Source organism: Sebastes umbrosus, chromosome 8 (genome assembly GCF_015220745.1).
Source record: "Sebastes umbrosus isolate fSebUmb1 chromosome 8, fSebUmb1.pri, whole genome shotgun sequence".
Classification (NCBI taxonomy): domain Eukaryota; kingdom Metazoa; phylum Chordata; class Actinopteri; order Perciformes; family Sebastidae; genus Sebastes; species Sebastes umbrosus.
Window position 1 is genome coordinate 1,063,399 of NC_051276.1, and position 12,806 is coordinate 1,076,204.

Consider the following 12,806-nt stretch of genomic DNA (forward strand, 5'->3'; position numbering starts at 1 on the left):
TAGTGATAGTAATGGTACTATATCCTACTGAGAGATGCAGCAGCGCGACGGCCGTCGACAGTAGCCGAATAAAAGCAGCTTTAGCCGGGTAAAAAGTTCCGCTGAGCGTCCAGCAGCAGCGGCACACATTCACACTGAGGACGCATTAAAAGTTTCCGTTCCTACCGGCAGCCCTCCGCCGCTCGGTGCGGGTGATAACCGGGAGAAAGCGTGAGAAAGCCCCGGTAAACAGCAGTGCTGTCCGCGGTGCTGATCCCAGATCGGTGTGGCTAGCTGAGGCTGCGCTGCTGCTGCTGCTCGGTCGCTCCACCGCGGATCAATGATTGAACTGAACAAAGGCAGAACACAGATCAATTTCTAATAACTATCAATGCAAACAGCGCTACCGCTCGGTCCACAGCCTCCAGAACCGAGCCAGCACCCAGCCGAGTCCGGTACCAACACAGCCCGCTGACAAGCAGCGCAGAGAGGAGAGGATAGCACTAACCTGGAGCCGCCGGAGATCAAATTTCTTCCAATATTCAAACATCGATCCTACATCGGCGGCCATCTTGGGGGATATTGAGGAGGTTTTTTCAGCGGCTGCAATAAATATGTGGGCTGGATTCCCCCCGTTAACCCACGGTGTTTACCGGCTCCGGTCCCACTTTAAGAAGAGATAGAAACAAGCCGTTAACCCACGGTGTTTACCGGCTCCGGTCCCACTTTAGAAAGAAAAAAACAAAACCGGTTAACCCTCTGCGTTTACCGGCACCGGTCCCACTTTAAAAAGAAAGAAACAACCCGTTAACCCACGGTGTTTACCGGCTCCGGTCCCACTTTAAGAAGATAGAAACAACCCGTTAACCCACCGCGTTTACCGGCTCCGGTCCCACTTTAAGAAGAAAACATTAACCGGAGCCAGTTAGAGGAGTCAGCCGACATGTTTCAGAGGAACTAAAGTAGAGGAGATATAGATTATATTATATGATATTATATTATATTGTATTCAGTTGAAGTGAACGAAAGTAGAGAGCAGTGTGTCCCTGCCTCCGTCCCGTTACCATTAACCGCTCTATTACAGCGGATTTAGCTCCGGTAAAGTTATCAATAGTGACGTAAAATCCCGGTTGATCAATAGAGTCTGAGGAGGAAGATGAAGATGATCAGCGGAGTTCAGGGAACTCTGACAAGAAGACTTTTCTCTACTTTTTACAGTGTTTACTACACGACAGACAGAGGGTTGGTTCACAAAGTAGTCCATCCCATAATAATAACCCTAATAAATACCCCTAATATTAGAGGGTTAATACCCCTAATATTAGAGGTGTAACATCCCTAATATTAGAGGTGTAACATCGCTAATATTAGAGGGTTAATACCCCTAATATTAGAGGGTTAATATCCCTAATATTAGAGGGTTAATACCCCTAATATTAGAGGTGTAACATCCCTAATATTAGAGGTGTAACATCGCTAATATTAGAGGGTTAATACCCCTAATATTAGAGGGTTAATACCCCTAATATTAGAGGGTTAATATCCCTAATATTAGAGGATTAATACCCCTAATATTAAAGGGTTAATAACCCTAATATTAGAGGGTTAATACCCCTAATATTAGAGGGTTATTATCCCTAATATTAGAGGGTTAATACCCCTAATATTAAAGGGTTAATAACCCTAATATTAGAGGGTTAATACCCCTAATATTAGAGGGTTAATATCCCTAATATTAAAAGGGTAACATCCCTAATATTAGAGGGTTAATATCCCTAATATTAGAGGGGCAACATCCCTAATATTAGAGGGTTATTATCCCTAATATTAGAGGGGTAACATCCCTAATATCAGGAGGGTTAATATCCCTAATATTAGAGGGTTAATATCCCTAATATCAGGAGGGTTAATATCCCTAATATTAGAGGGTTAATAACCCTAATATTAGAGGGGTAACATCCCTAATATTATAGGGTTATTATCCCTAATATTAGAGGGGTTAACATTCCTAATATTAGAGGGTTATTATTCCTAATATTAGAGGGGTTAATATTCCTAATATTAGAGGGTTAATAACCCTAATATTAGAGGTTTATTATCCCTAATATTAGAGGGTTAATATCCCTAATATTAGAGGGTTAATACCCCTAATATTAGAGGGTTAATACCCCTAATATTAAAGGGTTAATAACCCTAATATTAGAGGTGTAACATCGCTAATATTAGAGGGTTAATACCCCTAATATTAGAGAGTTAATATCCCTAATATTAAAGGGGTAACATCCCTAATATTAGAGGGTTAATATCCCTAATATTAGAGGGGTAGCATCCCTAATATTAGAGGGTTATTATCCCTAATATTGGAGTGGTAACATCCCTAATATTAGAGGGTTAATATCCCTAATATCAGGAGGGTTAATATCCCTAATATTAGAGGGTTAATAACCTTAATATTAGAGGGGTAACATCCCTAATATTAGAGGGTTATTATCCCTAATATTAGAGGGGTTAACATCCCTAATATTAGAGGGGTTAACATCCCTAATATTAGAGGGTTAATAACCCTAATATTAGAGGTTTATTATCCCTAATATTTGAGGGGTAACATCCCTAATATTAGAGGGTTAATAACCCTAATATTAGAGGGGTTAATATCCCTAATATAAAAGGGGTTAATATCCCTAATATTAGAGGGTTATTATCCCTAATATTAGAGGGTTATTATCCCTAATATTAGAGAGTTATTATCCCTAATATTAGAGGGGTTAATAACCCTAATATTAGTGGGTTAGTAACCCTATTAGAGAGGTTAATATCCCTAATATTAGAGGGTTAATACCCCTAATATTAGAGGGGTTAATATCCCTAATATTAGAGGGGTAATACCCCTAATATTAGAGGGTTAATAACCCTTATATTAGAGGGTTAATATCCCTAATATTAGAGGGTTAATAACCCTAATATTAGAGGGTTAATAACCCTAATATTAGAGGGGTTAATATCCCTAATATTAGAAGGTTAATAACCCTATTATTAGAGGGGTTAGTATCCCTAATATAAGAGGGGTTAATATCCCTAATATTAGAGGGTTAATAACCCTAATATTAGAGGGGTTATTATCCCTAATATTAGAGGGTTATTATCCCTAATATTAGAGGTGTAATACCCCTAATATTAGAGGGTTAATACCCCTAATATTAGGAGGGTTAATATCCCTAATTTAGAGGGTTAATAACCCTAATATTAGAGGGTTAATAACCCTAATATTAGAGGGTTAATACCCCTAATATTAGAGTGTTAATACCCCTAATATTAGAGGATTATAGGGCTGGACATTCACATATTACTCCACATGTGTCTCTGTGTGTAAATATCTGAATTTAAGTATTTCAAAGGGAACTAAATGAACGTAAATATTGTTAATATTAATATACTGTAAAGTTCATTATTTCAATCATCTTTTAAATTGCTAAGTATTAATCACAATTATTAAAGTAGCCTATAGTCTTTTTACATTATTTTGTTAAAACCCATTTGATTATATTTCATATTTTATATGTAGTGATTATATTTATATTTCTTTGGATCAGTTTGAATAGATGAGTCTGTGTGACTGTTGATTATTTAAAGTTTGGTTTAATTGTGCATTCATATTAATATAACATAATAAGACCATAAACATGTTGCTTTTAGGTTGGAACAAAAACAATTATTCTTAATAATGAAAATAATAAAATGATTATTTTCATTAATAAGCATCATTGTAAGCAGATATAAACGGTCCCATGTTGGACTTAGGAGGAGGAGGAGGATGTGCTCTTTGTCTTCATACAGTAGGTTAACTGGTTCCTGTGGTCAGGACCAGCTCCTGGACCAGCTGCTCCCCCTGCTGACACCACCGGGTTAGAGGAACCAGCACTGTGTGGTTCCCTCCATTCATTAGACCCTCTTATCACTGAGGGAAAGTACAGGACCCATCAGAACCCATCAGAACCAGTGCTTGAGTCCACGTTCCACCTCCAGCCTCACAGATCCTCCAGCCCAAATACAGTATGAGAATCAAATAATATCCTCCCGGGTCATATTTTTAGCTCTGCCATAGACAAACACCTGAGGGGAACGAGGGGCAAGCTTATTAAAAGTTTTGCTTATTGCATTTTATTTGTGGCTCTAGGGAGAGGCTAAAATACAGGATTCAAATATAATAAGGAAGATATGATGAAGAAGAAAACCTGAATTCACAACTGATCTACAGAAGACACATTCTGGTTTCTACAACTCATGAAATATGGACAGGAATATTTTGGAAATATAGCAAATCTGTCCTCAGTTTGGTTTTGTTGAACTCTTTTCTGAGTGTATATATATATATATATATATATACTGCATACTGTATATATAAAATACTATATTTTATAATAATATATAATACTTGAGTGAAGGATGTGAGCAGTAGACAACACACTCTGTAATGAGATCATTGTCTCCAGTGGAGGGGTTAAAGGTCAGGGTGGAGCTCAGAACCAGAACCAACAGGACACACTGCTCTCTCAGCTGAACCTTTGACCTCGTCTCCTGACTAGAGGGGTTAAAGGTCAGGGTGAAGCTCTAGACCAGGGAAAACAAGACACACTGCTCTCTCAGCTGAACCTTTGACTTTGTCTCCTGTCTCCAGTGGAGGGGTTAAAGGTCAGGGTGAAGCTCTAGACCAGAACCGACAGGACACACTGCTCTCTCAGCTGAACCTTTGACCTTGTCTCATGTCTCCAGTGGAAAGGTTAAAGGTCCGGGTGAAGCTCTAGACCAGAACCAACAGGACACACTGCTCTCTCAGCTGAACCTTTGACCTTGTCTAATGTCTCCAGTGGAGGGGTTAAAGGTCAGGGTGGAGCTCTGGACCAGGACAAACAGGACACACTGCTCTCTTAGCTGAACCTTTGACCTCGTCTCCAGACTCCAGTGGAGGGGTTAAAGGTCAGGGGAAAGCTCTGGACCAGGACAAACAGGACACACTGCTCTCTCAGCTGAACCTTTGACCTGGTCACAGTAAAAAGCCTCCGCTCCAGCAGAGTGTTTGTCATAGCAGACATTCTCAGATGCTGATAGGAACGCTGTGTTCTGGCTCTATACGGGGACGTACAGCGCCCAGTCTCTGTGGCTCTGTGGGGACCCAGGTGGGACCTAAACCCACAATCTGCTCCTCCAGAGGCTGATGCTTTGTCTGGCGGGCCCCTCAATCCACATCTGGCCTCATGAAAATGAGTCTCATGGCCTCAATCAGTTCTGTACTAGTGAATAATATGTTGACCTCCGATTCACCGCTGTCATCAACAAAGCACCGCGGGCCTCTTCGGCTTCATCTGAAAACCCATGCATGCTTCCTTAATACGAGGACTGAGCACACAGGAGGGAAACTCTCCAGAGCCAGAACATCACTGTTTGGATGACTGTTTTTCATGTGAAGAACGGCGGGTCAGCATCTGTATGAAACAGTGGAGCTAATGAAACGGCGTCTTGTTGATGAGTGATGGAAGCTTCTGTTTGGTTGTTTGTTTGGTGATTTTATGGTGCTGAAAAGCCCCACCTAGAAACCACCCCCGTTCTACATCATCTCATTGTATAACTACTATTAGAGCCCTTCTCTCTTTATGTATGTATATATATATATATATATATATATATATATATTTATATTTACTACTATTAGAGCCCTTCTCTCTTGTTGTATATATATATATATACTGTGTATATATTCCAAAGACTTTCTAGCACTGATACTCTGGCAGTAATCCCTTTACTTTGTGTGTAAATGTTTTAAAAATGTTGGTTACCTTTTCTTCAATTATTACCTTGGTTACCATAGCAACCTTTATTTAACCAAACAAGTGGGTTAAAACAAAATTGAATGATGGTCTGCCAAAATGTGAAAGGTCTCTGTTTAGACTGAGCAGGTTCTGGTGTGTAACAACATCCCTTATTATAACTGTTAGCAGGTTAAAAGACTATAACCTAACTCTGACCCAGGCTAGAAGACTATAACCTAACCCTAACCCAGGTTAGAGGACTATAACCTAACTCTGACCCAGGTTATAAGACCAGAACCTAACCCTAACCCAGGTTAGAAGATTTAAACCTAACTCTAACTCAGGTTAGAAGACTTAAACCTAACTCTAACCCAGGTTAGAAGACTATAACCTAACCCTAACCCAGGTTAGAGGACTATAACCTAACTCTAACCTAGGTTAGAGGACTATAACCTAACTCTAACCCAGGTTAGAAGACTATAACCTAACCCTAACCCAGGTTAGATGACTATAACCTAACCCTAACCCAGGTTAGAGGACTATAACCTAACTCTAACCTAGGTTAGAGGACTATAACCTAACTCTAACCCAGGTTAGACGACTATAACCTAACCCTAACCCAGGTTAGAAGACTATAACCTAACCATAATCCAGGTTAGAAGACTATAACCTAACCATAACCCAGGTTAGAAGACTATAACCTAACCATAACCCAGGTTAGAAGACTATAACCTAACCCTAACCCAGGTTAGAGGACTATAACCTAACCCTAACCCAGGTTAGAAGACTATAACCTAACCATAATCCAGGTTAGAAGACTGTAACCTAAGCCTAACCCAGGTTAGAGGACTATAACCTAACCCTAACCCAGGTTAGAAGACTATAACCTAACCATAATCCAGGTTAGAAGACTGTAACCTAACCCTAACCCAGGTTAGAAGACTATAACCTAACCATAACCCAGGTTAGAAGACTATAACCTAACCCTAACCCAGGTTAGAGGACTATAACCTAACCCTAACCCAGGTTAGAAGACTATAACCTAACTCTAACCTAGGTTAGAGGACTATAACCTAACTCTAACCCAGGTTAGAAGACTATAACCTAACCCTAACCCAGGTTAGAGGACTATAACCTAACCCTAACCCAGGTTAGAAGACTATAACCTAACCCTAACCCAGGTTAGAGGACTATAACCTAACCCTAACCCAGGTTAGAAGACTATAACCTAACCATAATCCAGGTTAGAAGATTTAAACCTAACCCTAACCCAGGTTAGAAGACTATAACCTAACTCTAACCCAGGTTAGTCCCCGTACCCTCCTACATTCAGCTACATCATGCCCTAGGGCGCTCTCTCCCTTCTGCTCCCTGCAGGCACCCCGGACCAGAGGTTGGAGTGGTGCTCCTGGATGACTGAAACACACCACATCTACACAAACCGCAAAGCAACGTAATACAGTCACAAAAAATGGAAAACATAGCCACCAGTACTTACCAGTCAGATATTGCCAATGGCGGAGTAGAGAACCAAACTGACACCCACAGGAGCCCCCCCCCCCCTACTCCATCTTCACGTGAGAACATTCATGGGTCGTCCTCCTCTGAATCCCTCCCTGCTCCAAAGACAAATAAGTCACCTATCAGTACTTGTCTGTACCGATGAAGGTAACTATGCATCTGCACTTTGACTGTATTAAGAGGAATATTTTTGCTGGGTGGGTGATTAGTGGACCAGATGAAGGTTTATTAAAATATTCATTAGAAAATGTAATAATGTCTTGCAATTTTTATGAATAGAAATCATAATCAACATAATGAAATACCTCATTTGATGATTTTATTGGAACTAACTGTAATTACTCCTGAGTCTTTGTTTAAAACCCGATGATGGGACCACAGATGTCCAGCAGAACCAGAACCAGTGAGCTGATGATCAGATTATAGCTGGTAGAGTTTAGATGCTGAATGCTGTGTGTTGCTATAGCACTACCCACTGGACAAGAGAGGGAAGTGAACGGTCAAAGACACACCGGCAGAGTCTGCAGTGTAGAAAACATGACCTGTACTGAATATTACAGCTGTTTAAAAAACTTGAATAGAACAAAATTCAAATGATCACTATGAAAGCTATATTTCACTATTTCTCCATCCAAGTAACCAAGTAAGAGAAGTCCTAAAAAGTACCTTTGTGACACTTAAAGATCTCCTCCAGATGTTTTAAGGCAAATAATATACTTATTATTATAATAATTATCACTAGAATAATGATTTCTGCCTGATGTGGCTTGTAAAAAACTCTTAAAATCACATTTATTCCGTCAGTCTGATTGAAACGATCTGTGAATATTCTAATATTGTTCACTTCCAGAGTCGAACTACTGGACACAAGATGTCTCTTACTTCCCTATAAAGTCCATTCTGAGCAGCAACATACTGGACCACCGACCAAGACTGGTCTCCGCACTAGCTATGGTGTCATGAATCCTGCTCGTACTTGCGAATGTTAACGTGACATTTAAGGTTTCCTCAGCTCGGACATCCAGGTGGAGCTCAAACATCCAGGTGAAGCTCAGACATCCAGGTGAAGCTCAAACATCCAGGTGAAGCTCAGACATCCAGGTGGAGCTCAAACATCCAGGTGAAGCTCAGACATCCAGGTGGAGCTCAAACATCCAGGTGAAGCTCAGACATCGAGGTGAAGCTCAAATATCCAGGTGAAGCTCAAACATCCAGGTGAAGCTCAAACATCCAGGTGAAGCTCAAATATCCAGGTGAAGCTCAAACATCCAGGTGGAGCTCAAACATCCAGGTGAAGCTCAGACATCCAGGTGAAGCTCAGACATCCAGGTGAAGCTCAAACATCCAGGTGAAGCTCAGACATCCAGGTGAAGCTCAACCATAATTTAAACTGTGAATGTGTGATGTTTGAGGCTGGACAGGAAACAACTAATAAATTACATGTTAGCAGTAAATTCATATTTGGGATTAGACTGGATTTATGTTGCCTTGTATTATGACAGAAACCCCTTCACAGAGGTGTATTATATATTACATTATATTATATGATATTATGTATGAAACAGTATGTGGTTGAGGACACACAGAGTGCAACATTGTCAGCTTCATTTAAAAGGAAAGTGTCCAACATTGTTGTTGATGAAACACATCATGTGAACAGTGTTTACAGCATGCTGTTTATATCTAATACTGGAGCTAACAGTTCCCTTTACTATGCTACTGAGAAAAGAGCCCCCATCAGAACGTGGTTCTGGTCCCTGCGGACCACTAACAGGACAGCTGGCTGATGGATCCCATCAAGTGCAACTGTCAGTCACAAACAACTGTCCTTCCTGAGCCGGAGCTATGTGCTGGTGTTATTCCTGGGTCTCAGTAATGGGCTGCGTGTGTGTTTGGCTATTATCCCTAAATCTCATGAACTCTGACTATGAGGCTGCTGCTGCTGGTCTTCTTTACCTGGACCCTGACTAAACAAGGCCTGGACTATTTATAGCCCATAAGCATGGCCCATGATGTAGAGAGAGGGTCGCTATATCTAGCCTGGCGCTGCGGTGTGGCGCTCCATCATTTAGCAGCGAGGGTACCGCTCCGTCCTCATCATCTGCTCCGTCCTCATCATCAGCTCCGTCCTCATCATCAGCTCCACTGAGACATGGTGAGTGGGCAAACATCTCATTTACTCACTAAAGTACATGCAGACTGTTCTGTTTCTGTTATATATTTATATCATATACTGGCATGTTTGGATGAATTATACATCTTGTTCTTCTCATACCAATGATAATGAATCAATATAACCCATGGCAATATGCTCATACTGAATACAGATCATCAATAGGACAGCACTTCGGTGTCCTATTGATGATCAGGGCCTATTGATTATTTCTGTCTACCAAATTAGTAAAGAAAAAAATCCTATATGAACTGATAATTGTAGCATGGAGAGGTGAACGGGGGAGAAGAAAGAGGAGATGAGGAAGACAAGGGAAGGGGAGGAGATCAGAGAAGAGTAGAGTGAATGAGAGGAGGAGACACGAGAGGAGAGGAGAGGAGAGTAGTGGAAACAAGGAGAGGAGAGGAGAAAGGAGGAGTAGGAGCAACAGGTCCAGGTCCAGGTTCAGGTCCAGGTCCAGGTCCAGGTCCAGGTCAGGAATAAGTGAGTGCATCATTTCTGTTGGTACCATCACATCCTGCCTCCCATCCCACGATTGCATGAATCCTCTTAAAATAAAATAAAGAAATAATTGGAGCTGAGCGCCGCCAGAGGTCCCGTCCATGAGATATACAAGTGCTCCAAAGCTAATCCACAACAAGGGTTAGACAGCAGCTGTCGAGAGGCCCGTGAATCTGAGCAACATGATGTCATCGCGCTGCATTCCCTCGCACTGTTTTCACAGTTCCTTGGCAGTCATGTAAATAGCGGCACATAATCCTCGCCTCCCAGGGATTTCTGATCAAACAGGGCTCAGTGCAGCATCCTGTCACCACCCGGGTCCTATAGAATAATCCCCTGTGTGATACTGGGACTGTGGGAGAGCGGCCAGCGGACCACACCCTCCCAGGCTTAGTCTGCATTCTCTCTAAACTTCACTAAATATTTCCACAACATGCTGACAGTGGTGTAATCCCTCCTAATGACACCCGTGGCCCGGTATAAACCTTGCCCCCACTCTCGGTAAATTTGCTGATCATTGGCTGGTTATCACACGTGTCACAGTAACAGTGATAATGAGTGAAGCTGAAGCAGAGAGCCAGGTGATGATCACGCCATTAATCCTGGATCTGAAGCAGAGAGCCAGGTGATGATCACGCCATTAGTCCTGGATCTGAAGCAGAGAGCCAGGTGATGATCACGCCATTAGTCCTTGATCTGATTAGAGCGTCACTGTCAAACTCTGCAGGCACCCAAGAAAGCCAAGAAGAGAGCAGAGGGAGGCAGCTCCAATGTGTTCTCCATGTTTGAACAGGCCCAGATCCAGGAGTTCAAAGAAGTCAGTGCTCTCTCTCTCTCCAGATGTTTTCTTTCACATTCAGTGTGACAGCGTGTCTCCCAGCGAGTAACCATACCACCTCTGCAGGCTTTCACCATCATGGATCAGAACAGAGACGGTTTCATTGACAAGAATGACCTGAGAGACACATTTGCAGCGCTAGGTAGGACCACCTCTTTATGTGTCTGTGTGTCTGTGTCGTGTCGTGAGGGTTCCACCTCGTCACATTTCATATCAGAGTAGCAGCTGTGGAGGACACCACTTTGATAATCAGTTTCTCTCTGACAGCTCCAGCTTCTCACATGTGAGCTTTTCTTTGTCTCCTGTAATGTAAACTGAATATCTTTGTTGAGACTAAACCAGCAGTAAGGGGACGTCACCTTAGCTCTCTGGGATATTATGATGATTGAATCAAAGATTCATCAATCAATGGAGACGATAATGGTCCGATTGATCAGCAATGAAAACACTGGTCAGTTGCAGCTCTAAATTCTTCTCCTCCTTCTCCGCCTTTCTCTCTAGGCCGGCTAAACGTCAAGCAAGAAGAGATTGATGAGATGCTGAAGGAGGCACCGGGGCCGATTAATTTCACAGTCTTTCTCACCATGTTTGGAGAGAAACTGAAAGGTAAGGGGTCGTTTTGCATAGTCCAGAGCTTGACTGGAACAACTGACATTGATTTCAGGACCACAGCATTGGAAAAAGATGTTTATCTTTGTTCAGAGCTGCTACTGTTGGTGTTTAGGTGCTGACCCGGAGGAGACCATCCTCAACGCTTTCAAAGTGTTTGACCCGGAGGGGAAGGGAACGTTAAAGAAAGACTAGTGAGTAACGGTGTGCTGCTGTGTTGTTGGTGAGGTGATCGTCCTGTGTGCTCATCAGCGCTGCTCGTCTTTACAGTGTGACGGAGATGTTGACCACCCAGGCAGACCGGTTCTCCCCTGAAGAGGTCAGAGCTCCACCTCACACACTGTGGTGTTATTGAAGATGTTACTCACTCCAAATATGAGCCTTCTTTTTCTCTTACCTCATGCCCACAGATGGAACAGATGTTTGCAGCATTCCCACCAGATGTAGCAGGAAACCTCGACTACAACAACCTGGTCTACATCATCACGCACGGTGAAGAGAAAGACCAGGAGTAGGTGATCCCTCTGGAGAGTGGCTCATTGTGGTTGAGACTATAGCAGAAACACAAAGTCAAACATTCATTCACATCAATCACATTATTTTACTTTCATGTGTCAATGAAGTATTCACTCAGTCATTATAGTGCGTATATTTATTACTACACTATGTACATGTGATCTCTTGATACACAGAAAATAAACATTTCTGAGACAACAGAAATAAAGTGTTAAATGTGTTTTGACATTATGTGGCAGCTGCCAATTCTCTGGTGCTTGCTGTTGTTTCCCTTTTCCCTGGTGTTTTTTTGGTTGAGTTGCTGAGTGATTAGAGGGTTATTCAGTTTACCTGTTGCACAGGGTGTGGGGACTGGCTCTTAAATGATAGTTGAGAGCAGCTTGGTGCATTCCCCTCTTGGCCAATCAGGGTGTAACGACACCCTTTCTGTAGGGCTTAAAAGAGGAGGGAAACTGCACACCCAGTGTCATTCTGATCTCTCCTTCACTCAATGCAACATGTGTTATCAGCTTTATCAGAAACTCTGGTCTGTTTTGGGCCCTTTTGGGATTCTGTGATCTTTGTGTTTTGTTTGTTGAGAGTGTTGACTCTCCTAGTTGGGGAAACAAGTTAAGTGCCAACCAATTGGGTTACCTGCACTGGGACGTTTAGGTACTATTTGTGCAACGATCTGGCTTGCCTTACAATAGCCTAACGCCTGCAGGCTGTATTTTTGTATTCTATTCATTTGTTGATTTTCAATGAAACCCTTTATACCCATTTCTTTTAGTGTATTTTATTTGGGAAAACTTTAAAGGAGGGTAAAAGGAAAAACACAAACCAATATTTCAGTTTCCTTAATTGTTTGTTAATATAGAGGCATTTG

At 41.9% G+C, this 12,806-nt stretch overlaps 2 protein-coding genes across 3 annotated transcripts in view; one reads left to right on the top strand and one right to left on the bottom strand.

Moving 5' to 3' along the window:
- Positions 1-1,042, bottom strand: part of cux2b (cut-like homeobox 2b) — a 115,336-nt gene extending 114,294 nt beyond the window's left edge. The window contains exons 1-2 of one of the 2 annotated variants that reach the window (XM_037777822.1): positions 852-1,042; positions 488-646 (exon numbers count right to left, since the gene is read on the bottom strand). In XM_037777822.1, coding sequence (XP_037633750.1) covers positions 488-550 — 63 coding nt within the window. In that variant the 5' untranslated portion in view covers positions 551-646; positions 852-1,042. Of the gene's footprint in view, positions 1-28; positions 157-487; positions 647-851 lie in introns of those variants that run through there. The other variant, XM_037777824.1, reaches the window with a different exon arrangement.
- Positions 1,043-9,337: 8,295 nt separating this feature from the next.
- On the top strand, positions 9,338-12,172 carry myl2b (myosin, light chain 2b, regulatory, cardiac, slow). The gene is made up of 7 exons (XM_037777832.1): positions 9,338-9,459; positions 10,706-10,795; positions 10,883-10,958; positions 11,318-11,422; positions 11,541-11,619; positions 11,696-11,744; positions 11,836-12,172. Exons 1-7 carry the CDS (start codon positions 9,457-9,459, stop codon positions 11,938-11,940), a joined length of 507 nt encoding a protein of 168 aa, XP_037633760.1. The 5' UTR covers positions 9,338-9,456; the 3' UTR covers positions 11,941-12,172.
- The last annotated feature ends 634 nt before the right edge of the window (positions 12,173-12,806 follow it).

Coding starts and splice junctions, on each gene's coding strand:
- myl2b (XM_037777832.1), top strand. Junction 10,959..11,317: donor AGACACATTTGCAGCGCTAG/GTAGGACCACCT, acceptor CTTTCTCTCTAG/GCCGGCTAAACGTCAAGCAA. Junction 11,745..11,835: donor ACCGGTTCTCCCCTGAAGAG/GTCAGAGCTCCA, acceptor TCATGCCCACAG/ATGGAACAGATGTTTGCAGC.